At 56.0% G+C, this 10,145-nt stretch overlaps 1 protein-coding gene across 1 annotated transcript; it reads left to right on the plus strand.

Annotated features, from left to right (window-relative positions):
• Positions 1 to 1,037: 1,037 nt before the first annotated feature.
• Positions 1,038 to 3,051, plus strand: LOC100283391 (lipase). The gene is made up of 4 exons (NM_001156292.3): positions 1,038 to 1,452; positions 1,530 to 1,624; positions 1,729 to 2,646; positions 2,739 to 3,051. The coding sequence occupies exons 1-4, from the start codon at positions 1,192 to 1,194 to the stop codon at positions 2,893 to 2,895; spliced, it is 1,431 nt and encodes a 476-aa protein (NP_001149764.1). The 5' UTR covers positions 1,038 to 1,191; the 3' UTR covers positions 2,896 to 3,051.
• Positions 3,052 to 10,145: the final 7,094 nt, after the last annotated feature.

Raw genomic sequence — 10,145 nt, forward strand, 5'->3', positions numbered from 1 at the left:
AAAACAACCCTAATTCTATTGGAAAAGTTGTTTTTGGAGTCGAAGAAAAAATATATTTATGGCTATTTTGACAATCCTATTTTTCTAAGGAATTTTCATTTTTCAAGGAAAATGAGAATCTCTTGCAAAAAATGGAGTTAATAAACTAACGCTTAGTGATAAAGGCCTTGTTTGAAAGGGCTTCACTTCAAAAATTGAAGCTTAGGTTTCTCAGCATCACCATGAAACAACTTCAATAGATTGGCACCATGAAACAACTTCAATAGATTGGTAAGACTGGGTTCGGGTGTGTTTGGCTTGCACATAGACTCTAGTTTTAAAATGCAATTAATTTGTATGGATTTCTTAATTACCCTTGATGATTAGCAGGTGGAGAAAGAGACATGAATCGGTATGTCATGTAACCAATGGCATGGTGGGTAATTTTCATGTAACTTTATGAGGAGGTATGAAAACGGTGTTTATGAAACACGCTTTAAGGAGCTTCGAAAATTTTATGAAACTAGCCTAAAGTTTCAGTTTTTTTTTAAGATAGAGCTCGTGAAGCTAGACCTGTTTAGATAGAATAAGCTAAACATAACATATTTGGTGCACATGGAAGTTTAGTGTGCATGGTGTATATATTAAATCATTACAACTTATCTTAGATTTATTGTCTCTAATTGTTTGATATATTTTGCTAAGAACACCCTCCAACGTGGTAGGGTGTAGTGGTGGAGGGTGTTATTTATAAATTACAATAATCAACCATAGACATTAAATTTGAGAAATTTGAGATAGGTAGTGATGATTTAATATATGCACTATGTACACTAAGCTTTCATGTGTACCAAATATATTCTTTAGGATAAAATAGATTTAAAATTAAAGTTAAGCTCTTCCAAACAGGACTAAAGTAAAGCTGTCAGCCAATGTGACGGAATTTGGTACGGGAGCCTCACACCAAACCAAACGAAATCCTTGTGGACCAGACAGCACGGGAATGGCGTGGAGTTGTTTGTGGCCAACTCAGCTTGCCTCTACAAACTACCAGACTTCTCCAGACGGATTTCCCTCCAAAAGCCGCACAGCAGCAACCGCCGGCGCGCGCACCTCACTTCCATGATCCATCGCAGAGGAGAGCAGCAGCCAGACGTCGCGGCGTGACCGTGACTCCGTGAGAGCGCGCCCGCTGCACTGCACTGCATCTGAATGAGGAGCTGGGCGAGGGCGGCGCTGGGCGTCGCGGAGCTGCTCGTCAGCGCGGCCATCCACCTGGGCTACGCCTTCTACATCTTCGGCACCGCGGTCGCCGCCGACGTCTCAGCCTCCCTCGTGAAGGGCCTGATGGCCGGCGGCGGCGTGGCCAAGGACGTCGCCGTCGATGGTGAGGACGAGGCCGCGGCGGTGCTCGACGACGGGGCCGTGCCGCCCATCGTGCTGGTGCACGGCATCTTCGGCTTCGGCAAAGGCGTGCGTAGTAGCTTCTGCTTTTTGTTACCGGTCGTTCGCTTTGTCACAGGCTCACAGGTAGGTCGTGTGCGTTGCAGAGGCTGGGCGGGCTGTCGTACTTCGCCGGCGCGGAGAAGAAGGACGACCGGGTGCTGGTGCCGGACCTGGGCTCGCTCACCAGCGTCCACGACAGGTATCATCCATCTATTCTACTGCTGCTGTAGCCTGATGAGCCATCACGCTAGCTGTGGCGTTTCCATTCCATTACATCGATGAACGTAACTCCGATCCGATCAGGGCGCGGGAGCTCTTCTACTACCTGAAAGGCGGGCAGGTGGACTACGGCGAGGAGCACAGCCGGGAGTACGGGCACTCGCGGTTCGGTCGGACGTACGCGCGAGGCCACTACCCCGCGTGGGACGAGGAGCACCCGGTGCACCTGGTGGGCCACTCGGCCGGCGCTCAGGTGATCCGGCTGCTGCAGCAGATGCTCCACGACCGGGAGTTCGAGGGGCACGGCGACACCTCGGAGCGCTGGGTGCTGAGCGTCACCTCCCTCTCCGGCGCGCTGAACGGCACCACGCGCGCCTACATCGACGGGATGCGCGCCGAGAAAGAAGGCGGCGGGCGGTGGCTGCGCCCCGTCTGCCTCCTCCAGATCTGCCGCGTCGGCAGCGTGCTCTACCACTGGCTGGACCTCCCCTGGCTGAAGCGCTACTACGACTTCGGCTTCGACCACTTCGGCATGTCGCGGCGCGTCGTGGGCGTGGCGGGGCTCGCGGAGATCCTGCTCGACGCCGGCAGCGGCGGCGGGCGGCGGGGGCCCTTCGCCACGGGGGACTGGATCCTGCCGGACCTCACCATCCAGGGCGCCGCCCGGATCAACGCCAGGGTGCGCACGTTCCCGGCCACCTTCTACTTCAGCTACGCCAGCCGGCGCACCGCCAGGTCGCCGCCAGGCAGCGCCGGCGCCACGGTGCCGTCCGGGGTGACGAGGATCCACCCGCTGCTCTTCATCCGCGTCCTGCAGATGTGCCGCTGGCGCTACCCCGCCGGCGCTGACCCGCCGTACCAGGGGTACAGGGACGAGGACTGGGAGGACAACGACGGCGCGCTCAACACCTTCTCCATGACCCACCCGAGGATCCCCGTCGAGCATCCCAGCGTCCAGGTGGAGAAGGATGAGGATTGCCGTCCGCTGCGCCCGGGGATCTGGTATATATCGTGCTCCTTCCGTCGCCGTCCGTCCCAAAACTCACTGCTTTTCGGTTTCAACGGCAACTCGATCAAATGCATGGGGCGCGCAGGTACTACAAGATCGTGGAGGCGGACCACATGACGTTCGTCATCAACCGGCGGCGAGGAGGCGTGCAGTTCGACCTCGTCTACGACAGCATCTTCGACAACTGCCGGAAACATGTCTTCCGGACTGCCCCGCCGCCGACGCTACCGGTCCAGAGCTGATTCCACACCAACGACGTCCGCGAGAGGCCGTACACCATTATTCCAGCGGTCGTTCCGACTGATTGACATTATTTGTGAATATATCGTTTGTTATTACTGTCTAACTTCCGCTGCCGCCTGAAATTAACAAGCCTACTCAATGAGTATAATAACCCCATCAAAATTCATCTTGATGAGATCACACGAGCCACGAACCCCGAAGCAACTGGGCTCCACGTCCGTCATGGTTTCGATTCGATGCATACGCCTCGTCGTCTCAGATACGACCAGGATATAGATTTGAATCTTTCCTACGCGGTCAGAAACGAAAAATGTAGCGGAATTCGCTAATCTCGAACGGGGAAATTTTATTTTTTAAAACGAAATCAGTATATTTAGGAGGAAAATTCGTTTTTTTTTTTTGCAGATTTCGTAGAATTTGAACTGAAAAATGCTGATTTGGGTGGGGGGGGGGGGGGGGACTAAAAATTCGAAACGATTGAAATGTGTATAATTTACGTTGCACAATGAATAATAATAGTTTCAAGCAAAATTCGTTCACTGGATTCACAAAGATATATATATATATATATATATATATATATATATATATATATATATATATATATATATATATATATATATATATATATATATATATATATATATATATATATATATATATTAAGAGCACTGGACTTTCAATAACCAGAGAAAGCCCAGGTCGGACGGTGTAATCCAGTCGATCTGGATCACATCCGGACGTCTATAAAACAGGACCCGGAGTGCTAGGTTTCAGTTTTTTATGCTCCACCCCAATTCATTAGCGACGCCGCGTGCGACGACGGCGGTTGCCCCAGAGCGTGTGCGGCGGTGGACCCCCAGCCGGTGGCCGCAACTCCATGACCTCGACGCGTGGTGGCGGAGGTTCCTCGATCCGGAGTAGTGGCGGCGGTTCCCAGGTCGATGGCGGCGGCTCCCCGATCCACATGGCGAGCGATAGCGGTGCCCTTGTGCGGGCAAGCGGCGGCGTCCCCGAGTGTCGGCGTTTCGACCCCGGGGGGTCCTTGGACCGACGAGTAAATTGTCGCTGCGTGCCCCAGCCCAGATGGGTTGGCGCGAGACGGGACACGAAGGGGGGAGAAACCTCGGCTCCGTGTTATCCTGCGCCAGAGTGGGTGCGCTTGCAGTAGGGGTTACAAGCGTTCGCGAGGGAGAGAGGGAGTCCCGCGCGACCACCCTCTCGTATGAGGGCCCTGGCCCTTCCTTTTATAGATGCAAGGAGAGGGTCCAGGTGTACAATGGGGGTGTAGCAATATGCTAACGTGTCCGGCAGAGAGGAGCCAGAGCCCTGTGTACGTGGTGTCGTGGCCGTCGGAGGAGCGTTTGAGCCCTGTAGAAGCACAGCTATCGGGACTGTCGGGACCTTGCTGACGTCTCCTTGCTTCCGTAAGGGGCTGAGAGCCACCGTCGTCATGGACGCACGCGGGGAGCCATCATTACTTGTTACCAGGGCGAGCCTGGATGCGACGCCGGTCTTGTTCCCCCGTAGCCTGAGCTGGCTAGGGGTAGGGTAATGATGTACCCCCTGCGGCGTGGTCGGTCCGAGCCCAAGGTCGGGCGAGGCGGAGACTCCTCCCGAGGCCGGGCCCTGGGGTCGGACATGGACGCAATTCCTTCCGAGGTCGAGGTTGAGGCTGGGCCCTGGGGTCGGGCGAGGCGGAGACCACCTTCCGAGGTCGAGGTTGAGGCCGGGCCCTGGGGTCGGGCGAGGCGGAGACCACCTTCCGAGGTCGAGGTTGAGGCCGAGCCCTGGGGTCGGGCGAGGCGGAGACTTCTCCTGAGGCCGAGGCCCAAGGTCGGGCGAGGCGGAGCTTCCTGTGGCGCCTGAGGCTGGACTTAGCTGTTGTCAGCCTCACTCTGGTGGGTGGCACAGTAGTCGGAGCGGGGCAGGCGGCGCTGCTTTCCTGTCAGGTCGGTTAGTGAAAGGGCGAAGTGACTGCGGTCACTTCGGCCCTGTCGACTGAGGACCGCGCGTCAGGATAAGGTGTCAGGCGATCCTCGCATTGAATGCTCCTGCGATACGGTCGGTTGGCGAGGCGATCTGGCCAAGGTTGCTTCACTGCGAAGCCTGCCTGAGCTAGGCCTCAGGCGAGTCGAGGGTGCGCCCGTTGCTGAGGAGGTCCTCAGGCGAGGCGTGGATTCGTCTAGGAGTACTGCTCCTACCCAAGGCTGGGCTCGGGCGAGGCGAGATCGCATCCCTTGAGTGGACGAAGCTTTGACCTGGATCATGCCCATCAGTCTCTGCGGCTTGCGCTGATGGTGATTACCAGCCGAGTTTAGGAGTGTTGGGGGTACCCCTAATTATGGTACCCGACAGTAGCCCCCGAGCCTCAAAGAGAGTGTTGGTACTCGCTTGGAGGCTTTGTCGCACTTTTTTTGCAAGGGGACCGGCCTTTCTCGGTTACATTTTGTTCCGGTGGGTGCGCGCGAGCGCACCCGCCGGGTGTATCCCCCGAGGCCTCGGAGGAGTGGTTTGACTCCTCTGAGGTCTTAATGCCTTTTGTGATGCTTTGGCCGGTCTGGTTGTTCCCTCATGCGATCTGATCGTAGTCCGGGTGCATGGTCAGGTTCCGAGTTTTCAGGCTGGTCTGTTGACACTGCTGCAGTGGTCGGCGGCGAGCCACCCGGAGTTTGTCGTCCCGCGGGCCCTCCGATGTGGAGGTTGTTCATACCCGCGGGAGTGGAACCGGAGTTCCATTTGTAATGGCACCTTTAGTGCCGGTGTTTGTTCATTATGGCTGTCGTGGCCTGAACATCCGGGTATTTTAGTGTAATACCGGGTTTCTTCCTCATTTCGAGCACTAGGACTCATCTGTCGGCTAGCTGAACCGCTTAACCGAGTGTGAGTTGCCCTGTGCGGAAGGTGACGAGTGAGGTATCCGTATCCTGGAGGCGTAGGAGTCCCTCGGCTCGGTCGGCCTTGCCACGCAAGGCTTCTCTTGCTCAGTTAAAGAACCCTCGGCTACTCTGTGATGAGCCGGAGCCGGAGGCAGCGGTGTCAGTGTGGACAGAGGCGGAGTCAGCTCGAGAAGAAGCTTTGTTGGCCCGGGAGCACGTGGTCTCCCTGGCCGAAGAGGTGCAGCAGCGGTAGCTGGAGCTTGGCCAGGTCGTCCGTTAGCGGGACCAACCTCGGAGTCACGCTGCCGAGGCCGTGAGCCGGGTTGATGTCCTCGGGGGACAGCTGGCTGAGGCTACGGAGCGGCCTGCCGAGGTGTTCGCTCGGGCCGGGACCCTTGTGGGGACCCTGGCTGCGATGGCCCAAGCGCGGTGCTGGCGTCCTCCTTCGAGGTGGAGATCCTTCCGCCCGTGTCGCCGTCCGAGGCCGGGCCAGATCCCGCCGAAGGCGGAAACGACGCCGAGGGTGCTGCTGCTCCCTCTGTCGATGTCTGAACCTGCAGGAATAGTTTGTCTGTAGTATGCGTATGTTTTTCGCGGTCGCCGAGGCCCAAACATATCATTGTCGTGTTGTAAAGCTGTGTTTCCTTTCCTCTTGTTTCGAGTATCAGGACTTGTTCGTCGGTAATAGAATCGTTTATCCGAGCGAGAGTTACTTTTCACGGAAGGTGATGAGTGAGGTATCCGTATCCCGGAGGCGTAGGAGTCCCTCGGCTCGGTCGGCCTCGCCACTTACGTGTACTCTTGCTCGTTCGTAGGATTCTGTTATCGATATAGTCGAGAAGGCACGAAAATCGTTCTGGCAGAAAAGTTTTCGAGCGTTAAGACTTGTTCGGTCAGCAGAATCGCTTATCCGAGCATGAGTTACTTATCGCAGAAGGTGATGAGTGAGGTATCCGTATCCCGGAGGCGTAGGAGTCCCTCGGCTCGGTCGGCCTTGCCGCTTACGTGTACTCCGTCGTTTTCAGGATCCCGCTATCGAAGCAGTCGAAAAGTGCGAAAGATGTTCTGGCAGAAAGACTATTTCCGAGGAAAATTTTGACGCAGAGGGGTCCCCCCTTCTAGCCCCCGAGGGAGGGTCGGGCTTTGCCGAGGCAAGGTTGACCCTTCCTTGACGGTTAGACTTTATTTGTGTATGTATAGAAAACGAGGTATATGAACGACTTGAAAACATCTTAAGGGTAAAAGCGACGTAGCTATCGGATGTTCCAAGCGTTGTTGTAGACCTCGCCTTGATTGTTGGCCAGCTTGTATGTTCCGGGCTTCAAAATCTTGGCGATGATGTAGGGCCCCTCCCAGGGAGGAGTAAGCTTGTGGCGCCCTCGGGCGTCTTGCCGCAGCTGAAGCACCAAGTCTCCCACTTGGAGGTCTCGGGGCCGAACCCCTCGGGCGTAGTAGCGTCGCAGAGACTGCTGATATCGTGCCGAGTGTAGCAAGGCCACGTCCCGAGCTTCTTCCAGCTGGTCCAGTGAGTCTTCTCGGCTGGTCTGGTTGCTTTGGTCGTCGTACGCCCTTGTCCTCGGGGAACCGTATTCTAAGTCTGTGGGCAAGATAGCCTCGGCCCCATAGACTAGAAAAAACGGTGAGAAACCCGTGGCTCTGCTTGGTGTCGTCCTCAGACTCCAGACCACCGAGGGTAGTTCCATCATCCACCGCTTGCCAAACTTGTTGAGGTCGTTGTAGATCCTCGGCTTAAGTCCCTGCAGAATCATGTCGTTGGCACACTCCACCTGCCCATTTGTCATGGGGTGAGCCACGGCGGCCCAGTCCACCCGGATGTGGTGGTCCTCGCAGAAGTCCAGGAACTTTCTGCCACTGAACTGGGTGCCATTGTCGGTGATGATGGAGTTTGGGACCCCGAAGCGATGGATGATGTTGGTGAAGAACGCCACCGCCTGCTCGGACCTGATGCTGGTAAGAGGTTGGACCTCGATCCACTTGGAGAATTTGTCGATGGCGACCAGCAGGTGCGAGAAGCCCCTGGGTGCCTTCTGCAAGGGACCGACGAGGTCCAGACCCCACACAGCAAATGACCAAGTGATGGGTATTGTCTGCAGGGCCTGAGCGGGCAGGTGCGTCTGTCTCGCGTAGAATTGACACCCCTAGCAGGAGCGTACAATCCTAGTGGCGTCGGCCACCACGGTCGACCAGTAGAAGCCTTGTCGGAAGGCGTTCTCGACGAGGGCTCGGGGTGCTGCATGGTGACTGCAAGCCCCCTAGTGTATCTCTTGCAATAGCTCCTGTCCTTCATCGATGGATATGCATCGTTGGAGAATGCCTGAGGGGCTGCGGTGGTAGAGCTCCTTTTCATCGCCCAGTAAGATGAACGACTTGGCGCGCCGCGCCAGTCGCCGAACTTCGGCTTTGTCAAGGGGGAGCTCTCCTCAGTGGAGATATTGCAGGTACGGGGTCTGCCAGTTTCGATTAGGCATGACCCCATTCCGCTCTCCCTCGACACGTAGTGCCTCACCCTTGGCGGCCGAGGGTGCCTCAGGCTGGGCCGAGGCTTCCCCGGGCTCGGGCATGTCGTCGGTCTTGACGGAGGGTTCATGTATGTCTCTGGAGAAGACATCCGGGGGAACCGTTGTCCGCCCCGAGGCTATCTTAGCCAGCTCATCCGCAGTCTCGTTGTACCGTCGGGCGACGTGGTTGAGCTCGAGTCCGTAGAACTTGTCTTCCAGGCGCCGAACCTCGTCGCAGTAGGCCTCCATCTTCCGGTCGCGGCAGTGGGAGTTCTTCATGACTTGGTCGATGACAAGCTACAAGTCGCCATGAGCATCGAGGCGCCGAACCCCTAGCTCGATGGCAATGCACAACCCGTTAACCAGAGCCTCGTACTCAGCCACGTTGTTTGACGCCGGGAAATGGAGGCACAGCACGTAGCGGAGGTGCTTCCCGAGGGGTGAGATGAAGAGCAGGCCCGCACCTGCTCCTGTTTTCATCAGCGACCCATCGAAGTACATGGTCCAGAGTTCCGGTTGGATCGGAGCCGTTGGTAGCTAGGTGTCGACCCATTCAGCCACGAAGTCTGCCAAGACTTGGTACTTGATGGCCTTCCGAGGAGCGAATGAGATTGTCTCGCCCATGATCTCCACCGCCCATTTTGCTATCCTACCCGAGGCCTCTCGTCACTGGATGATCTCCCCCAGGGGGAAGGATGACACCACAGTCACCGGATGAGACTTGAAGTAGTGTCGCAACTTTCGTCGCGTCAGAATTACTGCGTACATTATCTTCTAAATTTGTGGGTAGCGGATCTTGGTCTCGGATAGCACTTCGCTGATGAAGTAGACCAGCCTCTGGACGAGCAGTGCTTGCCCTTCTTCTCGTCTCTCGACTACGATCGCGGCGCTGACCACCTGAGTGGTTGCGGCTACGTAGATCAAGAGGGCTTCTCCTGCAGCGGGGGGGGGCACCAAGATGGGCGCACTTGTAAGGAGTGCCTTTAAGTTTCCGAGGGCTTCCTCGGCCTCGGGGGTCCAAGAGAAGCGCTCGGTCTTCCTTAAGAGGCGATACAAGGGTAGGCCTCTTTCGCCGAGGCGCGAGATGAAGCGGCTCAGAGCCACAAGGCATCCCATGACCCTTTGTACTCCTTTCAAGTCTTTGATAGGCCCCATGTTGGTGATGGCCGCGATTTTCTCCGGGTTGGCCTCGATGCCCCGCTTGGAGACGATGAACCCCAGGAGCATGCCTCGGGGGACTCCAAAGACACATTTCTCGGGGTTGAGTTTCACGCCCTTCGCCCTCAGACACTTGAATGTCGTTTCAAGGTCAGAGAGGAGGTCGGAGGCTTTTCTCGTCTTGACTACGATGTCATCGACATAAGGCTCGACCGTTCGGCCGATGTGCTCTCCGAACACGTGGTTCATGCACCTTTGTTATATCGCACCTGCATTCCTCAAACCAAATGGCATAGTAATATAGCAGTACATGCCAAAGGGTGTGATGAAAGAAGTCGCGAGCTGGTCGGACTCTTTCATCTTGATTTGGTGATACCCTGAGTAGGCGTTGAGGAATGACAGGGTTTTGCACCCAGCAGTGGAATCCACGATTTGATCGATGCGAGGCAGAGGGTAGGGAACCTTCAGACATGCTTTGTTTAGACCAGTGTAGTCTACACACATCCTCCATTTCCCACCTTTCTTTTTCACAAGCACAGGGTTGGCTAACCATTCGGGATGGAATACCTCTTTGATGAACCCCGCAGCCATCAGCTTGTGGATCTCCTCACCTATGGCTCTGTGCTTTTCTTCGTCGGAACGGCGCAGAGGCTGCTTCACAGGTCGGGCTCCAGCTCGGATATCCAGCGAGTG

This window comes from Zea mays, chromosome 7, assembly GCF_902167145.1.
Source record: "Zea mays cultivar B73 chromosome 7, Zm-B73-REFERENCE-NAM-5.0, whole genome shotgun sequence".
In the NCBI taxonomy this organism is placed as follows: Eukaryota; Viridiplantae; Streptophyta; class Magnoliopsida; order Poales; family Poaceae; genus Zea; species Zea mays.

Coding starts and splice junctions, on each gene's coding strand:
- LOC100283391 (NM_001156292.3), top strand. CDS start 1,192: ATGAGGAGCTGGGCGAGGGCGGCGCTGGGCGTCGCGGAGCTGCTCGTC. Junction 1,453..1,529: donor TCTTCGGCTTCGGCAAAGGC/GTGCGTAGTAGC, acceptor TGTGCGTTGCAG/AGGCTGGGCGGGCTGTCGTA. Junction 1,625..1,728: donor CTCACCAGCGTCCACGACAG/GTATCATCCATC, acceptor CGATCCGATCAG/GGCGCGGGAGCTCTTCTACT.